Source organism: Urocampus carinirostris, chromosome 5 (genome assembly GCF_059441175.1).
Source record: "Urocampus carinirostris isolate Australia breed hairy pipefish chromosome 5, RoL_Ucar_1.0, whole genome shotgun sequence".
Classification (NCBI taxonomy): domain Eukaryota; kingdom Metazoa; phylum Chordata; class Actinopteri; order Syngnathiformes; family Syngnathidae; genus Urocampus; species Urocampus carinirostris.
Window position 1 is genome coordinate 26,572,165 of NC_142353.1, and position 27,836 is coordinate 26,600,000.

The 27,836-nt window shown below is 38.4% G+C and overlaps 3 protein-coding genes and 1 pseudogene across 14 annotated transcripts in view; 2 read left to right on the forward strand and 2 right to left on the reverse strand.

Moving 5' to 3' along the window:
- The window catches only part of LOC148365890 (uncharacterized), a 59,226-nt gene extending 42,509 nt beyond the window's left edge, over positions 1-16,717 (forward strand). Inside the window, exons 11-19 of one of the 6 annotated variants that reach the window (XM_088336349.1) lie at positions 1,009-1,112; positions 3,741-4,100; positions 4,193-4,292; positions 5,653-5,784; positions 7,653-7,739; positions 9,197-9,295; positions 9,455-9,496; positions 11,031-11,063; positions 13,950-16,717. In XM_088336349.1, the coding sequence (XP_088192475.1) occupies positions 1,009-1,112; positions 3,741-4,100; positions 4,193-4,292; positions 5,653-5,784; positions 7,653-7,739; positions 9,197-9,295; positions 9,455-9,496; positions 11,031-11,063; positions 13,950-13,980 (988 nt within the window). In that variant the 3' untranslated portion in view covers positions 13,981-16,717. Of the gene's footprint in view, positions 1-1,008; positions 1,113-3,740; positions 4,101-4,192; positions 4,293-5,652; positions 5,785-7,652; positions 7,740-9,196; positions 9,300-9,454; positions 9,497-11,030; positions 11,064-13,949 lie in introns of those variants that run through there. The other 5 variants (XM_088336351.1, XM_088336350.1, XM_088336352.1 and 2 more) reach the window with 5 other exon arrangements.
- On the reverse strand, positions 6,453-6,566 carry LOC148365891 (U2 spliceosomal RNA; annotated as a pseudogene).
- A 6,616-nt stretch (positions 16,718-23,333) lies between the features above and the next one.
- tmem167a (transmembrane protein 167A) lies at positions 23,334-27,369 on the reverse strand. The gene is made up of 4 exons (XM_088336361.1): positions 27,209-27,369; positions 25,687-25,796; positions 24,644-24,678; positions 23,334-23,696 (listed from the first exon to the last, which is right to left on the reverse strand). The coding sequence occupies exons 1-4, from the start codon at positions 27,209-27,211 to the stop codon at positions 23,626-23,628; spliced, it is 219 nt and encodes a 72-aa protein (XP_088192487.1). The 5' UTR covers positions 27,212-27,369; the 3' UTR covers positions 23,334-23,625.
- LOC148365893 (DNA repair protein XRCC4-like) overlaps positions 27,271-27,836 on the forward strand; it is a 38,416-nt gene continuing 37,850 nt past the window's right edge. For 6 of the 7 annotated variants that reach the window (XR_015850523.1, XR_015850522.1, XM_088336357.1 and 3 more), the window contains exon 1: positions 27,271-27,413. The gene's annotated coding sequence lies outside the window, so the exon portion shown is untranslated. The remainder of the gene's footprint in view (positions 27,414-27,836) is intronic. The other variant, XM_088336360.1, reaches the window with a different exon arrangement.

Sequence of the window (27,836 nt, forward strand, 5' to 3'; positions counted from 1 at the left end):
CATAGTAATGGGTCCCAAGAAAATGTGTGATAAGGGGAAGGAAAAGTGGAAAACAGTGACAACAACGATCGACTTGAAGAAGGAAATGGAAATGCGCAAGTGTTTGTCATTCAATTGTCTTTTGACTCTCTATTTGCTCCTTTTCTCTCTTACGTAATTCTTTTTCTCTCTTTCTCCCTTTTGTTGTCCCTCTCCTTTTCTTTCTTTCTTTCTTTGTTTCTTTCTTTCTCCCTTTCCTTTGTCTCCCTTTCATTCTTTCCCCTGTTTTTCTCCCGTTATATTTCTCTGCTCTCTCTCACTCTATTTTACTCCCTTTCATTAATTTCCTTCCTTTCTCCCCCTCCTTATCTCACTCTTATGATTCCTTTCTTACTCTTTCTTTTTTTTTCTTCTTTTTTCCTCTCTTGTGTTCTTTCCTCTCTCTTTCATTCTTTTTCTCTCTTTCTGTTTCTCTCTCTTTTCTTCCCCTCTTCCTTTCTTCTTTTCCTCTAATGTACTTGGGCGGCCCCTTATGTAGCTTGTGGCCCCCGAGCTAATACGAGTTTGACACACCTTGTTTCTCTCAGTTGGTTGCAGGACTGTGTGTGCTGTTCCTTATTAACAGTCGCATCACTCGGCCCCACTTTGTAATTCTAATGACTCCCCCCAACCCCCTCCTCCTACGCATCCCTCCTCGGTCTTTGTGTGTTTGTGTCCGTCATAGTGACGAGGTCATGTGACATGGTGCTGGAAAAGCTGCTGTAAATTAAGGTAGGTCTGCAAATAGTTGCACGGCAGCGTGCACGTCTGTGTTTCCTTTTGCTTTTAATCTTGACTGAAGTTTAAATCACATGTGCAGGGAGCGGGTTGAAACGGGCCAGGCCAGGGGGGAGGGGCAAGCTGCTCTGTATTGTTCCTCTTACGTGCAACCTGCCGTAAACTGGCTTTATTTGGCGTTATGTTTGTATCCTTTTGTGTAACTTGCCGTTCATCGAAAGTATTGTGGCTTGTGTTTGTGTGACTCGGGAGCAGGCGCGAGACCCAAGCGGACCCCCCAGCGGAAGGGATGCTGAGTACGATGACGATGAGGAGGTCTTCCACCGAGGAGGCTGAGGAAATTGACGACAAGGAAGGTACACAGAGAACAAAGTTAAAAACGTGTGATGGATGGAGATGGAACGGTGTAAAATTTAGTTACTGTCCCTTTAAGACTGAGCCCAGTCTTCGAAGGCTAACTCGGGCTTCAATTTATCAAAAAATTAATCGTGTATTATCAAAATCTGCTCAATTTATTTGTATCACTGTTTGGTAAAAAAATATCTGCTTTGCACAGACTACCATTCAATCATCTAATAGTTCAAATTTCATTTAAAGATGTGTTCGCCTTGTTATTATTCATTTAACTCTTTGAAGCCTACTTCAAATAATTACAACATGGTAATAACATAATAACAACATAGCAATAACAGAGTTATAGCACGATAATTATGCCTATCAAAACTGTAGCCCTTGTTAGGAATTAAATATTAAAATGTACCATTTACCAAATTGTTCGAATTAGTTATCTGAATCCATTAACCAAACACAACCTTCATTCACCCAACAATGCACGCTCGTTTCTTGATGGGAAAAGATGGACATGAGACCGGCATTTCCACACGGGGGCAGATTTAATTTCTTAAACAATTTAACTAAGCGAATTCCATCGAATTAGCCGAATTAGTGTCGCTCGAGTCTCCATCAAGCCTCCTCTCTCGTTCTTCCTCGATCTTCTTCTGCCCACGTTTTTTCCACAAGCTGGTGTGCCGGCTCCTCCCATGGGTGTGTCAATGAAAGCCCCCACGTGGTGTCCACCCCCTCGCCTCGATGTCTGGAGGAACTCAAAACAACACCCAGGGTTTATCAAAACAATGCCTGACGTACTGCGTCAGAGTTCTGTTATCAACATTCCCCAGCCAAAACAATCTGAATTTGGAACAGCGTGACCTGAAGCTCACTCAGTGAAAATATTCATCGCACTCAATAAATGTGACTTGTATTCAATCGTACAAAATCCCTTATAGTAAAATGTATAAAATCCTTCACCCTTCACCCTAAATCGTGACAAAAAAGTATCCCTCGCGTTCAAAAAGTTTGACGATACCCGATTTAAATATCCCAAATCCAATTTCCTAGAAAATCACAATGACCCAGCACTGATGTGTTATATTCAGAAGGCGTCTCTGGGCAACTCGAGGGGTAAGATCTATAAAAATCTAGCCTGACCCAGGCCCGACCGGTTCACTTGATTTGCAGGACCGAGCCCAAAGCAGACCCCAAATTTCATATTTTATTTGTGAAGACTTGGGAGGAGGAGATGTGATTTAGACTGTCTGTATAGACATTTATATATCTATTATTTATAGGTCCGTAGAGGTTATCGAGTTTCTTGTTTGATGTGTATTGATGTCCACACATTTTGGCGCCAGGTCTAAAGAGACAATTTTCTAACACTGGTTTGTTTTTAAAAAATGCTGGGAAAATTCTAAGGATAGCTGTCATTTTGAAGGGTTGAAAATTGGGCCATAAACCACAGCAGCAGGAGGTCCTTAAAAATCTAGCGCTTTAAGAAAGAGTGTCAAAGAGATCAAGAAGAACAATGATGGGTAGATAATAGAGACTACAAGGAGTTTTTTAATCTACATTGCAAAAGTTTAGTACAGTACATGTTGGTAAATGGTCTTTATTTATATAGCGCTTTTCAAGTGACTGAAGACCCATTCACGCTCACACACCGATAGCGGCATCAGCAATGCAAGGAGGCGATTTCTGTTTGTTTATTCATTTGCAGACGCACTCTTGAAGCCCAAACTACTCACTAGTGTAGTATCCAAACATAAGTTTACCCTACTGTTTGGAATTAAATATTAAAATATATCGTTTACCAAATCGTTCGAATTAGTTATCTGACTCCATCAACCAAACACAACCTACATTCACCCAACTATGCGCGCTCATTTCTTGATGGAAAAGATAAACAAGAATAGCCGACATTTTCACACGGGGGCAGATTAAATTTCCTTATTAATTTAACTAATTTAACTTAAGTGTACTCCATCGAAAATAGCTGAATTAGTCGAATTAGTGTCGTCGGAGTCTCTGGGAAGCCTCTCTTCAAGTCCTTTCGCTTCTCCTCTCATTGGCCACCCTCTCCCCGCTCAACGGCGCGCCAACTCCTCCCATGGGCGCGCCAATGAAGCACCCCGGGCTTCACCACCTCGGAGAAGAGCGCCACGATGTCTGGAATTAACCAAAACAACACAGAGCGTTTCTACGTCATCAGGGCCTTGTTCTCAAAACATCGCCTGACGTCCTCCGTCAGAGTCCTGTTATCAACAGAACTAGACAAAATATTCTGCATTCGGAACGGCGCGACCTGTCATTGAACTATAGCCTACTCGGTGAAAATCTTCATTGCACTCAATAAATGTAACTTGTATTCAATCGTATAAAATCCTTTATAGTCAAATGTATAAAATCCTTCACTACAATTTTATAAAAATATATATTTATTGAAAGAGCTAGATGGAAACCTGGCCCCACCCAAACATAATGATTGACATGTTAGGCCTGACTCGGGCTGAAAATCAGGTCAGGCTCGGAGTTGAGTTTAGGTTTAAGATATTTCCTCTGAGCTACTCTGGTGTTCTTAGGGGCTACCCGGGACCCTGTCTCTTGATCCCTGTCTCTTGACTTGAATTGGGCTTCTCTCAACCCATCAGATCCCCCCTCCTCAGCAGACGTGTCGGGAGCCTCGAATCATCGGCGCAAATTGACGGCGCCGCCCATGAACGTGTCGCTGGAGCGCAGCGAAGGTTCACCGCTCTCCGAGGACGCCCTGGACACAGACGAGGAGGCCCCGGACACCGGGGACGACCCGGACGCCGACATCGAGGAACTGGATACGTCAGACGAGGAGCACGACCACCCGGTCCCCCCGGAAGAAGAATGCGACCCCCCGAAAGCATTCGAAGAGGGCCGCAAGGACAATCCACCGTGGAGGAGCGTCGTGATCGGCGAGCAAGAGCACCGCATCGACATGAAGTGCATTGAAGCGTACCAGAGGGTCATCTCGCACGGAGGTAGAGAGTCCGCCTCCTTTTGGCCCCGCCTCATTTCGGCCCCGCCTCCTTTCTGGCTCCGCCCATGTGTGATGGCATTCCTCCCCCGTCAGGTTACTACGCCGAACGCAACGCCATTATCGTGTTCGCCGCCTGCTTCCTGCCCGACAGCGACTGCGACAGCTACAACTACGTCATGGAAAATCTCTTCTTGTGAGTTATGCTGTCCTGCATGGGTGTCCAACGCATTTTTGCTTGAGGGCCCCGTGGTAGAAAAAGCATCCTCGCAGGGGGCCAGACCAGTTAAGAAAAATGAAACAAAGAGTCAGAAAGTGATGAAAAGAAAGGGAGAAAGACAGAGTAAAAGAGAAAGGGAGAGGAAGACAGAGAGAAAGAAAGCGAGAGAGAGAGAAAAAGAAGGGGAGAGTAATAAATAGAGAAAAAAGAAAGGGAGAGGAAAAACAAACAGAAAACAAAACACAAGAGAAAAAGAGAAAATCAAAGAGAAAGAGGGAGAGAGTTAAAGAGAGAAAAAAAACAGATAAAGACAGCGCAAATGAAAGAGTTATAAAAAAATTGAGGTCAAAAAGAGAAACAAGAGAGGAAGAGAGAAAACAGGAGAAAGAATCTAGTAGGACAGAGAAAAAGAAAGAGAGAGAGCCATAAAAAGGGTGGAAAGAGAGTGAAAGATAAATACATTGAGAGTAAAAGAATGAAAAGAGAATGAAAGAGAGAAAGAGACAAAGAAAAGAGAAAAATAAATACAGGCGACATCAACTGGGCATATTTAAAAGTGCAGCTAATTTTTCTCTTGCGCTTCTCTTGGCATTGTTCCCCCTTAGTCTCTTGTCTTCCTTTTTATTTTCTGTCTTTCTTTCTCTCATGTCTATCTCCTCTCTTTCTCTTTTGCTATCTCTGTCTCTTTCATAATTTTCTTTCTCTACTGCCTCTCTCTATTTCCTGTGTTTCTCCCTTCATGTCTACTTTTTCTCGCTCTTTGGTCTTCTTTCTTTCACTTTCTCTCTTTTTCTCTCTCACTTTTTCACTTTATTTATCCTGTCTTTATCCCCCTCTCTCTGTCTTATCTCTCTATATCTCTCCTGTCTTCTTCTTTTCTCTCTCAATTTCACTATTTCTCCCCTCTCTCTCTTTTTCTTTTTCAGTCTCTCTAACCCTCGCTCCATCTTTATTTTTAAGTCTCTCTGTTTCTTTCTGTCTCTCTCTCGTTCACTCTCTCTCCCTCCATCGGTGTGTCCTGTTTTTCTCCCATTCTCCTATTTCTCCATCCTCCCTATATAGCGCTCCCTCTCTTTATCTACTTTTTTCAGCCTCTCTATCTCTTTAAGCATCCCTTTCTTTCTCTCTCTCTTATCTACCCCCTCGATCTCTTTCTTTTTTTGCTCCTTATCTTCTCTCTCTTCTATATATATCCACTCTATCATTGCTCTCCCCCATCTCGACCGAGCTCTCTCTCCCTCTCGACCGACGGGTTGCCTCAAGACTTTTGGATAAAAAACAAACGTGTCTTGGCTGCAAAAAGGTGGAGAAACATTGCCCTAAATGGCTGTTTTAGGTACGTCATCAGCACTTTGGAGCTGATGGTGGCAGAGGACTACATGATCGTCTACCTGAACGGTGCCACGCCTCGCCGGAGGATGCCTGGATTCTCCTGGATGAAGAAGTGCTACCAGATGATTGACAGGAGGTATTAATGCGGTTGACAACTACCGTATTTATTCATGTATAATGCACTCAGTTTGGATAGATGTCATACATCAGGTTTTACAGTAGTATATTATCATAGCGGCGCAGTGGTTAGTGCGTGTGTGGCACAGTTCTGATATCATGGCATCTAACCTCCCTGTGTGGAGTTTGCATGTTCTCCCCGTGCTTGCGTGGGTTTCCTCCGGGCACTCCCACATTCCTTAAACATGCATATTAGGTTATTTGGATGGTCCAAATTGTCCCTAGGTGTGAATGAGCGAGCGAATTGTCTGTCCCCGTGTGCCCTGCGACTGGCTGGCAACCAGTTCAGGGTGACCACTGCCCACTGCCCGAAGACAGCTGGGATGGGCTCCAGCACCCCCGCGACCCTACTGAGGATAAGCGGTGCAGATAATGGATGGGTGGATATTATCATAGTCGTGCAATGTAATATCGCTGACCGCAATAACAAAACATCAGAAGAAACTAACCCCAGTCACGGCAGGGAGAGTGGGATTTTTAAGGGTTATTGTTCTATCTTCGTTATTCATCATCCATTATCCGTTATCGGTCAGTTCATAATACGCTACAAAGCCTAGGAGCAGGGACACTTACTCTCAGCCAAAAGGCCAAGCTAAGGTCCTAGCCCTAAAGCCTTGCTGCGATCATTGCGAATGCACCGTTCCCGGAGGTACTGCAATACCGGGCCGATGCGTGGAGTGGACAGAGCAAGCTCTTATTCCATCTCCGGATTGCAAAAATCAATGATCATAGAAACGCAATTGAACATTGTACACAAATCCAGAACCACAGAGTGCTGAATCCAAATCACTAGATCACCAGTAATGTAGATGACACATGAAAAGGCTTTAGGTCTTATCTCATTATCACACTAGTTTTAGTCATGGTCCCATAGACAATGAAGAAAACAGATACTTGTCCTGAAAGATATAAATAACCACGAAAAAATCACGATGAGGGAAACAACTCTTTTGTGGTTCTGATGATAAATCTGACTTTGAAGGATATTATCCGTCCGTTACCTGCATCGCTTATCCTCAGTAGGGTTGCAGGGGTGCTGGAGCCCTTCTCAGCTATCTTCAGCCAGTGGGCAGTGGGCACCCTAAACTTGTTGCCGGCCAGTGGCAGGGCACACAGGGACAGACAACTCGCTCCCTCAATTTGGACCGGTCAATTAACCTGACACGCATGTTTTGGGTATCAAGGAAGAAACCCATGCAAGCACGGGGAGAACAGGCAAACTCCGCACAAGAAGGCTGGTACACAGGGACAGACAACTCGCTCGTTCGTTCACACCGAGGGCCAATTTGGACCGGTCAATTAACCTGACATGCATGTTTTTGGTAGCGGGGAGACAATGCAAACTCTGCACAGGAAGGCTAGCACACTGGGTCAGAACTCGCTTGCTCATTCACACCTTGGGATATTTTGGACTGGTCAATTAACCTGACATGCATGTTTTTGGAATGAAGGAAGAAACCAACACAAGCACGGGGAGAGCACGCAAACCCCGCACAGGTTGGCTGGTAACCGCTCATCCGCTGTGCCGCCCTTGAAGGACATTAAATACATTGTATATTTATGTTGGTATTCATAGTTTACAACGTAATGGGTGCTTAGTTGGTTGGATTCCTCCATCTCCTGTGGTGTGTCTTGGGCAAGCACAGCCTGGTGGCGCCCATCCCTCTTTGCATATTTTCAACAACGTTTGTCACTTACAATGCTCGGTTGGAGCTGTGAAAAAGTGAAACAAGATTTTTCGCCAATTTGTAATAAAAATGTTGGGTTGTGCGCTACACAAATAAATACGGTACCTATACTGTACTTGATAATGTTCTTTTCTTTCAGACTAAAGAAGAACCTGAAAATGTTCATCATTGTTCATCCTTCCTGGTTCATCAGAACCCTTCTTGGCATCACCAAACCCTTCATAAGGTTTCCACCTTCTCAGCTGTTCTTCTATTTATAACGGCTCTACGGTGACACTAGACCCCCAGGATATGACATTAATCCGTTCTCAGGTTGAGATCTTATAGAGAAATGGCTGTATAGCGAGGGATAGAAACATATGCTGGTTATCTAATGCAAGCCTTGGCAACCAATATTTTGAAAGAGCCTTTACAACAACAACAAAAAATTCTCGAGTTGCAAAAAAATTAAGCCTTTTATAAACCATTTTTTGGGATACCTGGGAAAATGTATTCATAAAATTAGTCATTTTATATTCCAAGAATCGGAAAACATTAAGAATGTTTGTGTCATGTTTGTCCTACAGAAAACCGTCTAAAAATATTACTATTCCAATTCCAAACATTTCTAAAAAGCCACTAGGACGGCGCTAAAGGGCCATGAGCGACTCGAGAGCTACAGGTTGCTGACCACCAGGATAATGAAATGAAATGATCTGCATTTATATAGTGCCTTTCAACTTAATGAAGACTTCCCAAAGCGCTTTACAACGTGCTTCACATTTACCCATTCACACGCACATTCACACACCAATAGCGGCTGTGCAGCTATGCAAGGCGCCTACTGCCTTATTGGTGGCATTAGGGGTTCAGTGTCTTACCCAAGGACACTTCGACATGTAACATGGAGGAGCCAGGATTCGAACCCGTGATCTCTTGATCCCAAGAAGAGCGCTTTACCTCCTGAGCTAATGCATTCCAAATTCCCGGCACCCCAGATAAAAATTTGATAGTAATAAAATTGTCTGTAGAAGGTACTCTTGATGTGTGATTATATAACATCATCAGTACATGTAAAGGACAAATTACATTTTACATACCTCTGTAATGATATGACTTACGCTGGTCCAGTGGAGTAGTGGGTGGATGCAGAAAAAGGAGGAGTTGGCAGAGTTAAAAAAAAAACATCTGATTGTAGAATTTCCACTCGCAAGGAATGTTATGCCAATGTTGCTTTTCTCCATAGTCCTTGATATTTGCAAGTTTTAATCTCCATGGTTTTTGCTTCTCCCTTTAGCATTTCTGAAAACATTGGGACCATAGTGAACAAATACAGCACAAAACATACAGTTTTGTATTACTGCCTTGCCAAGTCTTTACAAAGCAAAAGAAATTCTGAAAGGAACATATTGGCATTTTTATTTTGCCTCGACGCAAACTAATCGCGGATCAGCATTTCATATGATGTCGACCAATAACAGACCAACATTTTACGACGTCCACCAATAACAGATAGGCAACGTAGAGAAGTAACTCTTCATACGAACACTACCGAGTTAGAATTTGAGATGAGAAAATGACGTAAAGAGGGGCCCAAAAACACCTTATTCCGCACCGTAAAGTGGAACTGCCGTAAGGCGGAGTCGCCGTATCCTGGGTGTCTACAATAAAAATGAATTTTTAAACATGGTGTTTTGTGTTTAGCTCAAAGTTCAGCAGCAAAATCAAATATGTGAGCAGCCTGCAGGAACTAGGACACATCATTCCTATGGAGTACGTCCACATTCCGCCCAGCATCCTCAAGTGAGTTTTATTTTGAAATTCATATTACCTTGGCATGTATAAATTGGAGAACTTCAATATTATTTTATAAAACCATATGAATTAGGTTCCAGGCACCGACAATAGTTTGATAAAATCAATTTTGTATCTTGAGCTTTCATTTCCATGTTCCCTTGCAAGGTATGACCAGCAGAGGGCGGCAAACACGTTTGCATGCATGAGGTAAAAGGAACTTAGCTGTAACTAACTAACCCTCACCCGTTCTAGGCTGGCAAACTATAAGCTCATTCACTTGTTGAAGGTCCTGTCTTTGCATTTATTGCTTTAACTACTTTGCCTTCTCTGCTCGTTGTTTCACTTGTTCTCTCTCTCTCTCTCTCTCTCTCTCTCTCTCTCTCTCTCTCTCTCTCTCTCTCTCTCTCTCTCTCTCTCTCTCTCAATCCATCTCTTTCTGAGTCTCTCTGCCTCCATATCCTGCCTCTCAGTATTTTTTGCTATTTCCCCTCTGTTTTATCCTCTCTTCCCCTCTTTCTCTTTGTTTGTTTTATCGTTCTTTCTTTATCTTTCCTCCACTATCTCTATCCTTACTCTATCCTCTCTAAATAGTTTTCTGTCTCTTTAGTTTTTTCCCTCTCTGTGTATCAAGCTACTGCCTCACTCTTCTCAATTCTCTACTTTCTTCTCTCTCTCCTTTCTGTCTTCTATTTTCTTTCTCTACCCCCCCCCCCCCCCATCTCTCTCTCTCACCTGCTCTCTCTCTCTTTCGGTCTCTCTCTCTCCATCTCTGTTTCCTCTCTATCCCGCCTCTGTATTTTTCACTCTTTCCCCTCTTTTTTATCCTCTCTCTCTCGCTCTCTTTGTTCGTTTTAGTTTTCTTTCACCTTTGTTTTTTCTCTATAGCCCCTTTCTCTATTTCTCTCTCTTTTTGCCGCTTTATTTCATCTTTCCTCCACTATCTCTCTCCTGACTTTATCCTCTCCGAATAGTTTTCTGTCTCTAGCTCTTTCCCTCTCTGTGTATCGAGCTACTCTCACTCTCCTGAATTCTCACTTTTCTCCTTCTCTCTCCTTCCTGTCCTCTTACTATTTTTTTCTCTCTCGCTCCCCTTTTTGTCCCTCTCTTTGTCTCTGTCTCTCTCACTCTTTCTCTTTTGCTCTCTCTATAACTCTCTCTCTATGTTTTTCTCTCTCTCTCTCCGTCTCTCTATTTCCTCTCTATCCCGCCTCTCTGTATTTCTCGCTCTTTGCCCTCTTTTTTATCCTCTCTCCCTCTCTCTTTGTCTGTTATATATCTTTTCCCTATCCCCTTCTTTATTTCTTCCTCTCTTTTCCCCGCTTTATATTATCTTTATCTTTTCCCAACTATCTCTCTCCAGACTCTCTATCCCCTATAAATAGTTCTCGGTCTCTTTAGCTCTTTCCCTCTCTGTGTATTGAGCAACTCTCTCACTCTCTTGAGGAGAGTCTCCACTATTCTCTACTTTCTTCTTCTCTCTACCCTCTGTCCTCTTTCTATTTTCTTCCCCCCTTCTATTCAACTTTATCATTTTTGTTAAAGGGTGTGTGTAATCCCTTCCCTTGTTTTTGCAGCCATGTTTCCTGCTTTTGTCGCATCCAAAATGTCATGCGAATCTTTTGTGTTCAATTCAAAAATACTACTACTACAAATCCTGTTCAATGGACACAGCTACTAATCCAACAACCCAAAATAACCTTTCACTTCATTAACCTTATTAACCTAATCTTTTTCTGTCCAGGCTGGACTCAGATTTAACCAGTGCCTCAGGAAAGTAAGTATACACAAACCACTGCACACCAAAATACTACTTTGTAGCGTAATGTAACTACTTTTAACAGTGGTGTGGCGTATTTGTGAGTGGGGAGGATGTGATTTTGCCAAATGGTCCAAAAGCGGAGCCATGAACGCGGCCCCCTCTGGGAGCTCAGACTGAGCAGGAGAGGGTGAGGGTCCCCTGCGCCAGTCTTTTGTAACGAAATCCAAGTTTTAAAAGTCTGTATAAATACTACAACCATAATAAGGGCATTATTTAAATTTTGAAAAAGGGAACAAGGAGCTCGGCCAGACTTGATTGACATGATTAACATTTTAGCCTCGACTGGCCAAAGTTTAGATCAGTTCAGAATTGGGTTCAGGCATAACATCTTACCTCTACGCTGAAAGTGGCGGACAAAACCTTTTACCGCTTGCTCAGTTCGGAGTTGTCTAACATTTAGCTATTGTATCAACACAACCATATTATTTCCTTGTTCAACGGCTGTTGGTAGATTACCGCCCCCTAGCCACGAGGACAGTCACACTTGTGAAACTGGTGACGTTCCGTTCGGACCCCATTTTTGATTGGCTACACCAACTGCTCTCTCCAAGACTGATTATATGGGCCAGAGCCTGCAAATCGTATCCTGAAGGCTTCCGGGTAGAATTCTGAGCCTAGCAACAAGAAATGGTGGAAATTTGATTAGTTAAATGTTTAAATATGAAAGCAGATGTTTGGAAGCAGTGCAACCAGGAGTAAACAATAAAAGGAAGCTGACAGACAATTTGGAATTGTATTGATGGACAAAATTTAATTACCATAACTTGATTCAGGTATTTTTTAGGCCAAGAGAGGACCCCTTGCAGGCCCTCACGGCCCAACATTGACTTTTAAGTACTGTATTTTCTGGACTGCAATACAGATAAAAAAATAAAAATTGCCAGAAATGTTAAAGTGAGGCTTATACAGTAATTAGGTGTGTCTTATAGACAGGAAAATATGATAAATACAATTCGAAATGTTGGTTTTATGAAATAATTTTGTATGTTTTCTGACTTGAATATGCCACCCATGCTCTTATGGTAATTTTTTTTAAAATGAATTCCCCTTGTATTCCTGTGTACCTTTTATGTGAAATATATTTCATTAAATATTCTGTTAAAAAATATGACAACAGCTTTTCAATAACAGTGATAATCATCAAAGGTACACCAGAATCTATCATCCTGTCCCATTAATACAAACTTTTCGATGATTTATGAAAAATAGCAATATTAAAACATCAACCTAGCTAGTTAGCACTAGCTAACTCATAATATTGAGTGTCTTTGACGTAACTTGTACCTACTCAACATAAACTTGCTCGGAAATACAGCACATATACGATGTAAAAAATGTTTGCTGCAAATCTTTGAGGGCAACCTATGTTGTGACTTAGCACCCTCCGTTTGTCTTCAGATAAACATTGCCGTCTTCTGTCTTCATCAAAAGGAATACAATTCCAAATATGGCTTAGAAGATTGCCCATCGCACAGGAATTAATCACCATGTTATAAAGTGGTAGTTATATTATTCTGTCGTGGTTATTGAGACGTGATTCAACTCAAATGCTCATTCAAGTCTGACCGCTGGGGTGCTTCTTGCCATCCGTCATGGCTTTCATTTTGCCAGAGAAAGCAACTTGACGGGTCAATACACCGATTTATATCAGGCGTACACACACACACAGCTACTTTTTTCGTACATTTTTAGCTAATTAGCATGCTAGGTTTTTCTATTTTTTGCAAGCTAACATTTGATCTGTTTTTTTTACTATTTTAGCTAGCTTTTTAGCTCCCATTCCGTTTTTTACCTGAATATGAACTTTACATTACAATATTATTATCATTTATCTAACCATATTTGGCATTTGAATTCTATGTAAACCAAGTAACATACTGTATTTATTTTTTCCATATTTTGCTCAACATATCATACATGTCAACTTCCACGGCTCCGTGCCCGTACAAACTGTCGTATTTTCCCTTATAAAATACAAAATAATCTTACACTATATATATTTTTTTTTTTTCGGAATGATGCATGATGGGAAGTCTCCAGGCGGCAGACGCATGCGCACACAAGCATCAAACCGCTTGCTTCGTTTGCAACGAAAAAACCCGATATCGAGATAGAGGCTACCGCGGCAAACTCGTTAGACTTGATTGATTTGCCGTTTCGTGATAGTCGTTGTATGCCGGATGGTATCCATAATTGACAAATTTGCGTTTTTCTGTACAGATTTTCTTGTATGTCGTACATGTCTTAAAATGCATAATAAACGTACTTTGTATGGCAAAAACGTACAGGTTGACAGGTATGACATATTTCCATTCCTGCAAAAATATTTTATATAGCTGATGTTATATTTTGGTAGTTATTTTGTTGTTGTGCTTTGTACAGCCCTTTGAGACTTTTTGTGATAAAGGGCGTCACAACTACTTTTAAAACTAATTTAAACTAAAAAATAGAAATCAGTGGAAAACTTACTTTTCTGTTTGGAGCAGAGAGGCAGGAGCCACCTAAAGCTAAGTGTCCACGAGCTTATATATTCTGATTCTCCTGTCAGCAATTCCATCCCAAAAAAATTAAATTAACTGTCTAAAGAGAAACCTTTTGTCTCTTTATACTTTTAGTCATTATTTATTATTTAAAAAACAAAAATGAATTTACAGTCTGGACCAGAAGGGCAGTTGCTTGAGCACCACTTAAAGCTGAGCGTGTACGTGCTTGTATATCTTCATGCAGCATTACGCAAGTTCATCCAATTTTTTTAAGCTTTTTTGTATTTTGTATAAGACAAAGTACATCTTTAATCCACTCAATTCATTTTTCTAACCATTGTTTTGTTCGTTGCGTCAGGTCTGACCGAAAAAGGAGTTTGGCTATTTGACCAAACAATATTGTCACAGGAGGACGGCCATTTTCCCGAGGAGCTGGCGCTACGTTCAAGGACACGCCGTTCCACTGTGAACGATGAAGGGTAGCTTGTACTCAAGGTTTACATTGGATCTTTAATCATTATCGTGTGCGTTGAACTAATATGCCTTTCCTTTCACGATACTGTTAAGAATTAACCTCTCATGCAATGTTTACAAAAACGAAGAAAACACTCACGATAAATCTATTTTATTGTACTGTAATGGTGGACAAGTTAAAACAACCACAAGCTGGTTTCGAATAACTTTTATGATTTTAAGATCATGTAAATTAGTCGTATAAATAATGACCAATTAGAAAGCAAGGACTGTTATCTTTTCATTTGACAAGTTGCAAAATGGCCGCCGCCCGGCTACATAGAGAAAATAAATCAGGCGGATTTTGCTGCTGGTTTTGTATTTTCCCAACAAAACACTCATTAATATTCTGTGTCTAGAATAAGGGTTTACTTCCCTTTTAGATTGATACCATTGTGATAAAGTGCCAATAATATCACGATAGAAATTGTGCGAAAAAATCAATGACTGATGAATGCCATCCAATAATTCGTAAGACTATCACAATACTATCTGTAAAAAAAATTAAGATCCATATGTTAAAGGGGAAAAGAACAGATAAATGACTGTCTCAACAGTAGGCAAATTAGACTTTTGGGTTGACTTCCCCTTTAAATTGATACCAATATGATAATATGCCCATAAGTAAAAAAAAAAAAAGAAAATCAGAACTAAAAGAGGACAATATCCATGGTCGCGAGAATTTGCATTCAAATAAATATCACTGTATCAACAATATTGCTAAACAGAAGAGTGGGTTGAATTCCCTTTCTAAATTGATACCATTGTGAAACAATATCACATTATAAATTGTGCGATATATCGAAAGAATCAACTATTGATTATGCAATCCGATAATGATTAAGAAAACAAAACAAGAGAAAGAAAGATGACGATATCCACATTAAAGTAAAGGCACATTTGGAAAAAATATCATTATATCGATATCAATGCGACACATTGTCATTCGATAATACAAAAACTGAATACAATTTTGGGAAATACATGACAATATCTATTTTAAAGCGAATGTACATTTGGATAAATATCACTGTATTAACAGTATCGCTAAAGATACGAGTGGGTTGACTTGATACCATTGTGATAAATTGCCACTAATATCACATTATAAATTGTGTGATGTATCGAAAGAATCAACTAGTGATTCTGCCATCCGATAATGAACAAGAATACAAAACGAAAAAAGTCGGAAAAAAAGATGACACTAAAGGAAATACACATTCGGACAAATATCACTGTATCGATACCAATGTGATACATTGCCATTCAATAATGAAATCAAAACCTGAAAATTTTGGGGGGGAAATATGAAAATATCGATGTTAAAGCGAATGTACATTAGCATAAATATCACTGTATTAACGGCAAGCTAATCAGACTAGTGGGTTGACTTCCCCTTTTAAGATAATATCAATGTGATACATTGCCAATAATAAAAAAACAAACGGAAAATTCAGAAATAAAAGATGACGATATCTATGGTAAAGAGAATGTACAGTTAAATAGATATCACTGTAGCAACAGTATTGGTAGTTAGACAACTGGGTTGGCTTCCTCTTTGGATTGATACCATTGTAATATCAAGATACAATACGTGCAAAAATGCCCAAATTAGTGATAAGAAATGTACAGTCAAATTAATTTCATTGTATCAAGAGTATGAAAAACGGATTGCAAAAAATCGTAAATAAAATATGACGATATCTATGATACAGAGAATTTACAATCGGATGAATATCCCTGTATGGACAGAATTGCTAATCAGGCTGGTAGGTTAACTTCCCCTTTAAATTGCTACCATTGTGACAAATTGCCAATAATATCACAATCCGTGTGATATTAAAAAAATGATCACATTTGTAAAAAAAGATGATAAATACATTAAAGAAAATAAAGTCAAAATATCACTGTATCGACAGTATCGCTAAGCAGAATATTGGTTTGACTTCCCCCTTAAATTGACACCGTTGTGATACATTGCCTATGGTACCACAATACAATTTGTATGATATAAATTTCAGAAATAAAAAATCATAACTATGCTAAAGTGAAGTCTTGATTAATATCTCTGTATTATCAGGATCGCTAATCAGACTTGTGGGTTGACTTCCCCTTTAAATTGATACCTTGTGATACATTACCAATATCCTGATACATTTGTGTGATATATCCGAGAAACCCAACAATTGCTCATGCTATCCAATAATAATAATAAGATAACATATTCAAATTATCTGAAATATTTACGTTAACCAGAATGTACAGCCGGATAACTATCAACTGTATCAACGGTATCGCTAATCAGTTATGCTTCTGTAATCAAAAGATAGGAACAAAACCCGATATTGCTTTTCGTTACTGACGCAAGAACAACGTGCACAGGTATCAAGACAACGACTGTATCGTGATACGTTTTCCTCCCACCCAGGCTATGTCTACTAATACTCTGTGGATCACTGTGAAAAATATCAAAAGTATCAAAATTGCATCTGAATGTGACTTGTGCATGCCTCGAGTGCGAGTGTGCATGCGTGAGAGAAGCTGACAAAGTTGAGTGTTACTTGTGATTCTGCCTTCATCTTCTTATTGTAAAATAAAGAGAAAAAATGCTCACTTCTTGTCTTTTTTTTGTCTTTAACTGTGTGATGAAAGAAACTCCAGAGGAACCCCGAAATAAGACATGAATATGTTCTGAAGTGGGGTTTATAAGGTGAAATTTTTGGCTGGTGGGCCATAGAAACCCTTGGTAATCAGATAATGCATTCTGAACCCCCGAAACCCCTGATAAAACACTAAAATGTTATATATATAATTTAAAAAATGTTAACAAAATGGCGTAAAACAATGTTTTATTGACGTTTGGTGTGATGTGACTTGAGCTGGTACAGCGGAGTAGCGGGTGGATGCAGAACAGAACGGGGAGTTGTCGGTAAATTAAAAGTCAAGTCAAGTCTTTTTTATTTGTATAGCCCTTAATCACAAAGAGTCTCAAAGGGCTGCACAGGTTATTGCACAGACTATTATTTCAGACTATTATTACACCATCCCCTGATCTGGAAACAACATGAAGACAAGGAAAAACCTCAACAAGAGGAAAATGAAGAAAAAAAGGAAACTGGTTTTAAAACTTACACCTGCGAGGATTGTCATGCTCTTAGAACAGGGGTGGGCAAACTATGGCCCGCGTGTCACGTGAAGGATTAATGTGTACTGCACTCAAGGCTGACATTCAAATGGCCAGCTTCATTTTTCTGTATTTGGATTTTTTTTTAGCATATGAATAACTTATATTTTTTGTTGACAATATATGTGTATTATTTGTTATTGCAACATCTATTGCAGCGTGGTCATCCTGGAAGGGGGATAGATAGATAGATGGATAGATAGATAGATAGATACTTTATTCATCCCCGCAGGGAAATTCACATTTCCAGCAGCATCCCTGAGCTGAGAACAATACAATAATAAAGCAAAAAGAATACAATATACAAATACCCAATGTGACGTGCAAATGCCCACTGTAGCGTGTTATATAGAATATCTAAATAGTGCTACACAGAATACATATTGCAATAAAATTCGGTAATATGCAATGTAGGGGGTGTGGTTTAATGTGGGATTTTACTCTGCCGGGTAGAGTTTAAGAGCCTCATGGCATGAGGAAGAAAAGATCTATTCAGTCTGTCCGTAGTACAAGACAGTGACAGCAGTCTGTCACTGAAACTGCTCTTCTGTCTGGAGATAATGCTGTGTAGTGTGATGACCTTATGTGCGGTCCCTTCTCAAGGTTTCTTCATTTTCCTCATGTTTAAGTTTTTGAGTTTTTCCTTGCCCTCGTGTAGGTTTTACATCAGGGGATGGTGTAACAATAGTCTGTAATAATAGTCTGTTTTGCAATAACCTGTGCATCCCTATGAGACTATTTGTGATTAAGGGCTATACAAATAAAAATGACTTGACTAATCACAAATTGATTTATCAAGATTTTTTTTTAATCAATTTCCATAGGGAAAAAAAACTTTTCAGAGCTTAAAAAAAGTGTGTTTAAAATCAGGGACTAATTAGATTAGAATTACTAAACTTTAATTCTGATTGTTTCAAAACCAATTTGGTGAAATTAATCCAACTACATTTACATTTCCCCCCAGATGTATCAGCCTCAAGAATCAATAGGCAGATGGCAAAATATCAAATCAATAACTTTTTTCCTCCTGGCCCGGCTCCTCTGCCTTAGAAGGTTCCCGATCGTCGATTGGTTACGGCCAAGTAATTTAGCTGGGTAACCTTGTTTGTATTTCTTCATACCTGGAGACTTTGTTTCCAAGTTAACATGTTTTTGCTTCTCCCTTTAGCATCACTCCAAGCTTTGGATTCAAAGTGAGAAAATAGTACAAAAAAAATTCAGTATTGTATAAGTTCATGAGAGTCTGAACTCAATGAAGTTGAGCCAATAGCATGTGGGCATTTTTATCACGATGTGACTCGAACCAATAGCAGACCAGTATTTTATATTGTGTCTGTATTAGAATTCTGTGGTTAAGCAGAGAGGCATTTATGAGACTTAACTCGTCTTAGGCATAAACACTAAAGAGTGTTGGGGTATGTGAACTAAGTTGTTGTTGATGTGGTATAGTGTGGAAAATACTGTAAAGAGGAATAGAAAAAAATAGTATTCCACATCGTTTAGTGATAACATCATAAAACAGGGATGCCATGTTCTGGGGTCTGCTGTACTGAGTGTAGAGGTAGATTGCCGTGCCGGCTGGCAGGCAAAATTAACAGAAGCGTTGCCGGGCTGCGATGTGCTGCAGTGCTTGTAAAAATGAGCATTGGTAGGCCGTGGTCGTAAGTATTTACAGGTGCTTGAAATCCTTGAAAATGCAGGAATTTTAATGTTGTGTTTTCAAGGATTGTAAAGGGTTGGAATTTTGGGTGAAGTGACTATTCAACTGCCGTACTCTCAAGTGCTTCTTGCCGTTCCTCATGGCTCTCATTCTGCCAAAAACGTCAATGGATATTTCAACTCAATTTATTCTTGTCTTACAATTTTTGAATAATCTTATTCTATTTTCTCATTTTACAGGGTGCAGTGCAATTATTGAAAAATTAAAAAAAAACACTAAATTCTGTGCAATTTGAAAAAAACAAAAGAAAAACCCAACAACAATAGGGTTTTTAATTTATTATATTTTACTCTCGGTAAAGACTGATGGAAACTTCCAGATCTTTTCGCTTTCATCAGTAGCGAAAACAATTAGCTCCTCGCTTGACATTTGTTATCTGTTCCGACCCGGGATAGAAAAAAAAATGCTCAAGAGCTTCTTCCTGCTTCTTGATAATCGCGTCTTTCCCGGAGGCTTCACTTGAACTCGACCCTTTCGGGCCCCAAAGTGGCCGCTCAGGACCCCTTATCAGGCATTAGACGATCTGAGGTGAGCGAGTCAACACGTTTTCTTTATTTTAATCTTGTGACTACATGGGAAAGAGTAAATATTGGTCTTGGAGTACTTGTTATCCGTTGATTTATCTGCACGTTTACTTGCACGTTGACTGATGTAAGAATGTGACAATTTTAAGACTAGAAAAAGGAATTGGACTTCTGGAACAACTATTAAAAGCAGTTTAACTCATAGCTCATGGGGAAAAATAACAGCACACGTTAAGACAGGGGTGTCCAACTCATTGAAGCTCGGCGGCTACATTATAGAAAAAAAAACATCTCACAGGGGCCAGACTAACCTATACTTATGTTAACAATCTCTATGTATTATTTGTTATTGCAACCTCCGTTGCAGCCTGGTCATACTGGTAGGGGGATTACCTCATGTGCAGTCTCTGCTCAATGTTTCTTCATTTTCCTCATGTTGAAGTTTTTGAGTTTTTCCTTTCCCTCATGTGGGTTTTAGTTTAGGGGATGGTGTAATAATAGTCTTTAGTTAGCAATAGTTTTTGCAGCCCTTAGAGACTCCTTGTGATTGAGGGCTATACAAATACACATGGCTTGACTTGAAACAGAGAGAGGGACAGAAAGAAAGACAAAAACAAAGAAAGGAAGAAAGAAAAAGAAACAAAGAGAAAGTGAGAGAAAGGGAAGAAGAAAAGGTAAAAAAAGAGAAAAAAAGAGAAAGGAAGGAATAAAAGAGAGACAGAAAGGAGAAAGGGAGAGATACTGAGAAGGAGAGACAAAAAAGGAGAAAAGGAGAGAAAAGAGGGAAAGAGAAAAAGAGAGATCTGCTAGTGCTAAAAATTATTTCATGTCGAGTTTTAGCACCACATATTGAAAAACTTCTTTTACTAACAAGAAATTAACACTTAATTAAATTAACACTTAATTAAATTATTTTTAAGCATAAGCAAGTTTTTATTTTGCTTCATGTAAAAATTAATATTTTTCTACATTAGCAGATGATTTGTTTATTTTTTTGTCTTATATTGTTTTACTTAAAACAAAACAAAATATAAGTAGTTGTCAATCTTGGTATAGTTGACTGACGCAAGAATATTTAAAGACTAAAAAAAAAAACCCTGCAATTTATATAGATGTGTATTATTTCACTGGTAAATAATTTTGCTCATGTTCAGCTTTCTTATTACACTGTATTTCTGGATACTTGTTCTTTATACTATTTAAATGTTATTACATTTTTTTTTAACTGTGTGTTGAATGATTCTAAAATAATGTTTTTCAATGGGGAATACATTTTGCTTTACTTTTGGGTTTCATATATATTTCTAACTGAAAACAAAATTAAATGTTGGTCTCTTGTACTATACCTGTAGTGTATAACGTCTAGTTGGAAAACATTTTGCACCAACTGACATTTGCTCGTTTTATGTGTGATTTAAAATATCTTTGAATTAAAATAATATAATTCGAATAAAGATGTTTCAAATGCGAGTACTTTGTGCTAAAAAAAAACAACAAACGTAAAATGTGCTTAATTATTTTGAGGTGAAACAATAAATACTTTGAGGCACTATATCTCGAAAGTCTGTTAAATCTGTTACACTGGCACTCTCTAGCGGTATGGGAAAGAATTATTAACCAACTCCATTTCAGTTGTAAATTCTTTTTTTAAATGTAGGTACTGTTTTACAGGTGCATTGTAGTTTTTTAACTATCATGTACGTGACATTAGTTAAAATATTGGAATATATTTTTACGGGGAAAAACAAGAAAATACAATTTTGCTCACACTGTATGATTTTTTTTTTCTAGAGAACTTAATACACCAAAATAAATGTGCAGAATTGTATTTTTATTGAAGTAAAAACAGTCCATAAACACATTTGCAAATGAATAAGATTGAGCAAAATATAATTTTAAAAAGGCAACATTTTACACAGAGGCTTCAGTTAAACTGTTTGTGTATTATTTGACAACCAAACGTCACTGTATGGTTTACTGCAACCGAAAACAAGAGCTTAAAAGAAAAAGACAGACTATGGTGACTCAAAATGACCAAAACAAACTTTTTCCTTTGAAATTTTTTAGTACCCCTAGCAGCAAGATAGTGGACAGTCATCAATGCCATGAAAACGTATCTGACCCTTTCCTGATGACTGTTCTTTTTGTATATTTATCACTCACAAAGATTTCCAATCATCAAACCAATTTTAATATCACAAGGAGACAACCCAAAGAAATAAAAAATGCAGTCTGGAATGTTAATTCTATTTATTAAGGAACAAAACAATCCAAACCTATCTGTGAAAAAGTAAATGCCCCCTGAACTTAATAGCAAGTTGAGCCACCTTTGGCAGCGATAACCGAAATTAAATGTTTATGATAATTGGTAATGAGTCTTTCACAATGCTGTGGAGGAATTTTGGCCCACTCCACTTTGCAAAATTGTTTCTACTCTACCATATTGGAGGGTTTTCTAGCATGAACTGCCCTTTTAAAGTCACACCACAGCATCTCAATTGGATTTAAATCCTGACTTTGACTTGGACACTCTAGAACCTTCATTTTGTTTGTTTTTTGGGCCTTTCTGAGGTGGACTTGCTGGTGTGTTTCGGATTATAGTCCTGCTGCATGATCCATTTGAGGGCAAACTGATGGCCAGGTGATCTCCTTCAGGATCTTTTGGTAAACAGCAGAAATAATTATTCTGTCAATCACAGCAAGTTGTCCTGGTCCTGATGTAGCAAAGCAGCCCCAGACCACCTCACTGCCACCACGCTTTAGTGTTGGCATCATGATCTTTTTTTTTTTAAATTCGGTGCTATTTTTTATGCAAGATGTAACAGGTTGCACACTTTCGAAAAAGCTCAATTTTTTACTCATCGCTCCACAGAATGTTTCTCCAAAAGTCTTGAGTATAATCAAGATGCTTTTAGGCAAATGTTATGTTAGATGACTCTTTTTGTTCCTTTGTGACGATCAGTGGTTTTCACCTGGGAACTCTCCTATGGATGTATTTTTGGCCAGTGTCTTTTTTGAAGTAATGAACACTGAACCTAAGGTCAGCGGGGCCTTTAGTTTCTTGGATGTTTTTGAGGTACTTTTGTATGAGGCAGCTTTGAATTTCAGTGAGGGTTTGTGTAATGACAATGAAAGCGTTCTATTCTATTCTATTTGAAACTCCTGGGTGAACCGTTGTTCCAAGGTTTGCCACTGTTTGCTAGAGCCCTACAGCCTTGGAAATGGCTTTGTGACCTTTAAATGACTCCAAAAGCAACAAAATGAAGGTTCTGGAATTACCAACTACAAGTCCGGATTTAAATCCAATTGAGTTGCTGTGGTGACATTAAACTGGCAGTTCATGCAATAAAACCCTCCTGATTTGAAACAATTTTACAAAGAGTGGGCCAACATTGCCCCACAGCGCTGTGAAAGACTCAATACCGAATATCGTAAACGTTTGATTTCTATTCTCTGCCAAGGTGGCCCAACTTGCTACTAAGTTCAGGGGGCAAATACTTTTTCACATAGGCCAGATAGGGGTTTTTTTTTGTGCCTGAATAAATCAAATTACAATTTAAAACAATATTTTGTATTCAATTGGGTTGTCTCTGTGTAATAATAAATTTGGTATGATGATCTGAGACTTTTGTGAGTGATAAACATGCTAAAAAAGGGGAAGGTGGGTAATACTTTAAGTGGCACTATAATGTTTGGTAATAGATCAGCTTAACTAATAAATGTTTGGTAATAGATCAGCTTAACTAATAAATGTTTGGTAATAGATCAGCGTAACTATTAAATCAAGGAAATACTCTACCATTTGTGTGGCACTCATTTATTATCATTTATATACATTGCCGATATGAAAAAACCCCTAAAAGGTTTGATGGAATGATGTCACTAAGACATTGATTTGAGAACGCCGATTCTCTGCCATGTTGCTCCACAGGTATGAAAGAACAGACCTCAACGGCACCGGACGAATTGAGGACATCTTCCTCTTTTTTTCCTCGACCCAAAAGCGACCGATCGTCTCTCTGTGCTACCGCAATATCGGTAAGTGTCCAGCCATGTTGTTCTCGATGCACGTTTTGCTCTCCTTTTAGGAAATTTACTGAAGGAAAAGTATACTAAACGCCATGATGATGCAGCAGCACGCCACCCACGGACTTTTACGTTCACCTGATAAAAAAAGGAAAATCTCAATTCCTACACAGTCATGCAACAATTAACTTACTTTGAAATTGCATTTAACTGCATGTTTGAAAATATGAGAATAATGATGGAAAATCACATGGCTTGTTTCCCTTTTGTTTAACTGCTGGAACAGTGTTTTCCCATTAGCAGGTAAATAAGCTAGTTTTTTTGTATCTTAATTACTATTTTACGACATTTCAGTATTATCGAAATTGATCATGTAAATTTGCTATTACTTGGGATTACTTTTCCTCCCCAAAACAATAAAAAAAAAAAATTGGCTTTTTTAAAGACTACAATTAGGTTTCTTATATTGGTGTAACAAAACATAAGAAAAATAGATGCTCATTTGGCTATTTAGATATTTTTGTGAAACGTATTTCGTTTTTCATATTCCTATTTTCATTTATGAATAATATTTACATTTTATCTGCCTTATAGTGAAAAATTATAAAAATTAGTAATTTTGATAAAAATGAACATTTCTATCATTTTACATTTAGTTATTTTTTAATATTTTTATGTTCATTGTTATTTCGTATCTAAATGTTTATAGAAATAAGTAAATACAAATTATATAAAAATCAGTATAAAATACTATACTTTATTTAAATGGACATTATGTTGGTTTTCCTTCTTATTTTATTATTGTTTACTCCTAAAATAAGAAAAAAATAATCATGAAATAACAACACAAATATAATTTTCAAAAAAGTATTTAAAAAAATGAATTAATAAGATATACGGTATAAAGATTGGCTGACAATGGCCAGGCCATTACGCTTGTATAATATAAAATCTGACCATGAAGCTGTGATGAGAGGAGTACTTGAAAAGAAAAATAATTTGGTGTTATCAATAAAACTAAACCAAACATGAAAACAAACAAAAACAAAACATGGAATTGAGTCGTGCAATAAAAGGGGTCTTACCTATTCTGGCGCATTTCCAGAAAATCCCCAAAACCCTAAAAGACAACAAAAACAATTATAAAAAGTACACTTGATCGATGTGCGCCCATCTCTTCATTTTTCTTTGTTTTTGTTCTACAATACAGACGCTCCCCTACTTACGACCATTCGACTTACGCAAAAGGGTAGATCCGATCATTTTTTTTCGGGATGTCGAAAAATATCCTGACATTGTTGTAAGTTAGCTTTTGTACTGTGTGCAATTTTGTCAGAGTACCGGACATTACTGTAGTGCTTCTTTTTGCCGCTACCGCCATGTGGCGCTGTGAGAGGTCACCCAGCATCCACCCTGAAGAAGAAATCTGCTTTCTCTTCCTAGTTCGTGTGTAAACATTCCATACTGTATCTCCAGCGCGCTAAGAACGTTGACATTTTTATTGTTTAATATCTCGTGCATCCATTCAATATGGTTGGTGTAAAGTGTAAGGAAGAGGCCAGCAGTTTCTTTTGAAATGAAAGTGGAATAAGAAAGCTTGATGCGGTTGAGAAAATGGTTGGATCGTTTTTTTTCGTCCACTTTCTACCACGAAGGAGGAAGTTGCCCAACTCTTGAGGCCCATCTTCCAAAAGTAAGTTAAACTTTATCTTTATAGTGCATAGTATTTTAAAAAATGTTTTATTTTTTTAGTACAAAAAAATACAGGTTACTTAAACAAGCCTTAAACATACTTATATAAATCTTAAACATACAAAATATAGCACAGAAGCAACTTACGACCATATTCAATTTACTAACGATAATCCAGTTCGTAAGTAGGGTAGCGTCTGTACTGTTGCCCTCAACAAACTTTAGAAAAAGAGCAAGGTAGAGGTCAAGCATTTATTTAGATAGAAACATATATATCTAAATTAAAATATTTATTATCCAAGTCAGAGACTAATGATGAACAATTTTGATAAACTAACTCCTACAGTGTGGGAGTTATTGTGAGTTATATGCATCTGTTTTTTTCTAATTATGCCATAGTTTTTACAGAGCAACTATAAACATAAACATATTATACCCAGTCTTATTCTTGTCCAGCAGGCTTGGAGCCAGCGCTCTGATGTAGGCACAGGTACAGATCAGGAGAAGAATAACCGTGAGCAGAGACTGGAAGTTGAAAATCGCTGACTGCAAAGAAGCAAGTAAGCAAGAGACGTTTCAAAATACAGTAGACCTTCAGGATATGGCATCCCCGCCTTGTGACATTTTCACTTCATGGTATGGAATAAGATCTTTTTAGGCCCCTTTTTATGGCATATTACCACTGTGACTTCAACAAAAATGAATTTGCCTGCCCAAAAACGTTAGGGTCTTTGTACCCAAGTAGAGTAACATCTCAAAGATACCTGTCTGCAATTAGTCAAGCTCAAAAATGCAGGTTAACTATTGGTTTTCATCACTGCATTATGAAAATGATGGTGTTTTTCAGTCATCGTCACCATGATCACAAAACACAATGATTGCAAAAATGCTGATATGCTGTTGGCTAAAGTACCACCCAACATGCCTTTCTCTCTCTCTTTTTAAACCCCAGAATCTTGTGTAACTTACTTCGATTGTTTTGGCTTTGGGTCAGAAGGCCTGCATTGATGCTTAAGAGAGAAGAATAACCGTGGATAAACCGCTTGCCGGTTTCAAGATGAACAAAGAATACACTTGAATTGGTCCCCTGCTAAGTTGCGTTGCCGTGCCCAATCCACAATCAGAACTTAAATTAGAATAAGGTGGTAATTGAAACAAGAAAATCTTTTGAGTGCATTATAATTCTCGCTGTGGCAGTCTCCTTCTCTATGCATCCACCCACTACTCCACCCGACCAGCTAAAGTCACATCACACCCAAGGTAAAAACAATTTCATTTTTCTTTCACATGTAGATTTAATTCTCATGTTTTGTGATCGAATGTACATTTACTACACATAAGTAGGACTTAACTATCAACTATTGTTATATTAGTGTTTTTATCTGAGGTACTGGTGGTTTGGAACGCAATGGCAGATTTATTTCCCCTCGCTATACATCAATTTAATTTGCGATCCAATCTTTAGAAAGGATTAATGTCATATTCAGATTAAATATATGTTTACTTAATGAAAAACTTGACAATATTACAATGGATCAAAGTTACACCTATATTATAGAAAAAGCACATCCAACTGTGGTCTTATGTTGCAAGCGTCCTCAAAGAATTTCTTGAAGCTACGTGGCATAGTGCGCATAAGAGTGCTGGAGAGCTACCTACAAAAAATAAGCTAGAAAAATGCTCTGTTACACAAAGTGAGTCAGTATGTGGCCATTTTTGTTAGATCTGTTCATAAAAGCAGCACAATGTTTACTTGTACTTACTAGCTAGCCGTTTTAGCATCATAGCTAACGCTAGCCCGCTACTATAGTAACATATTCCCTTCCTGGGCAGAAAATGTGTACTTTTGCATCTCGATGTGCCTCCAACAATTCTTTGGTTGCACATGGACGTTTTAAATAACATCCAAACGCACCATTTTCCTAAACGATGCAATTCAAAAACCAAAATATGCCTACCATTTTGACGGTGAGTCAACGCCACATTACACACCCGGTGTACGTGGTTCTGACGTCATGACGCAGAACGTGAAAAATGCGAGTTGAAGATTGGCGAAAAAAAAGTAGGATCAGGCGTGACACTTAGAACAGGAAATAAGCACACGTACAACCTAATTTCACTTTGTTTAAGGCGTCTTTTGGACAACAAAGTTTCTTTAGAAACGTAAGTTCTGAAAGTGGTTCTACGTGTAGCATAAAGCGCACGTGTTGGCACATTTTCTTATGTTATTAGGTTTTTATCTCAGTACTGCTCTCTTTAGTAAACATTTTTTTTATGGCCGCCATTGATTAATTTTACCCTCGAATAACCTGTTTTTTTTTTAAATATATATTCAACATTTATTTAAAAACTGCATTATAAAAATTATATAGGTAAAGATTGTCATTTTCAATGTGATAACTTCATGGAATAACTATTTTGAAAAACCCTTATATTCCCTGGCCTTCAAGTAAATTCCAGTGAATCCTCGTTTCTCGCTGGGTTACTTTCAAAAAGGAACCCGTAATAGATTAAATCTGTTAAGTAAAAGCTTTTATTTTTTTACAGATATTATAAACCTAAATGCCATATTTTACACTAAAATCA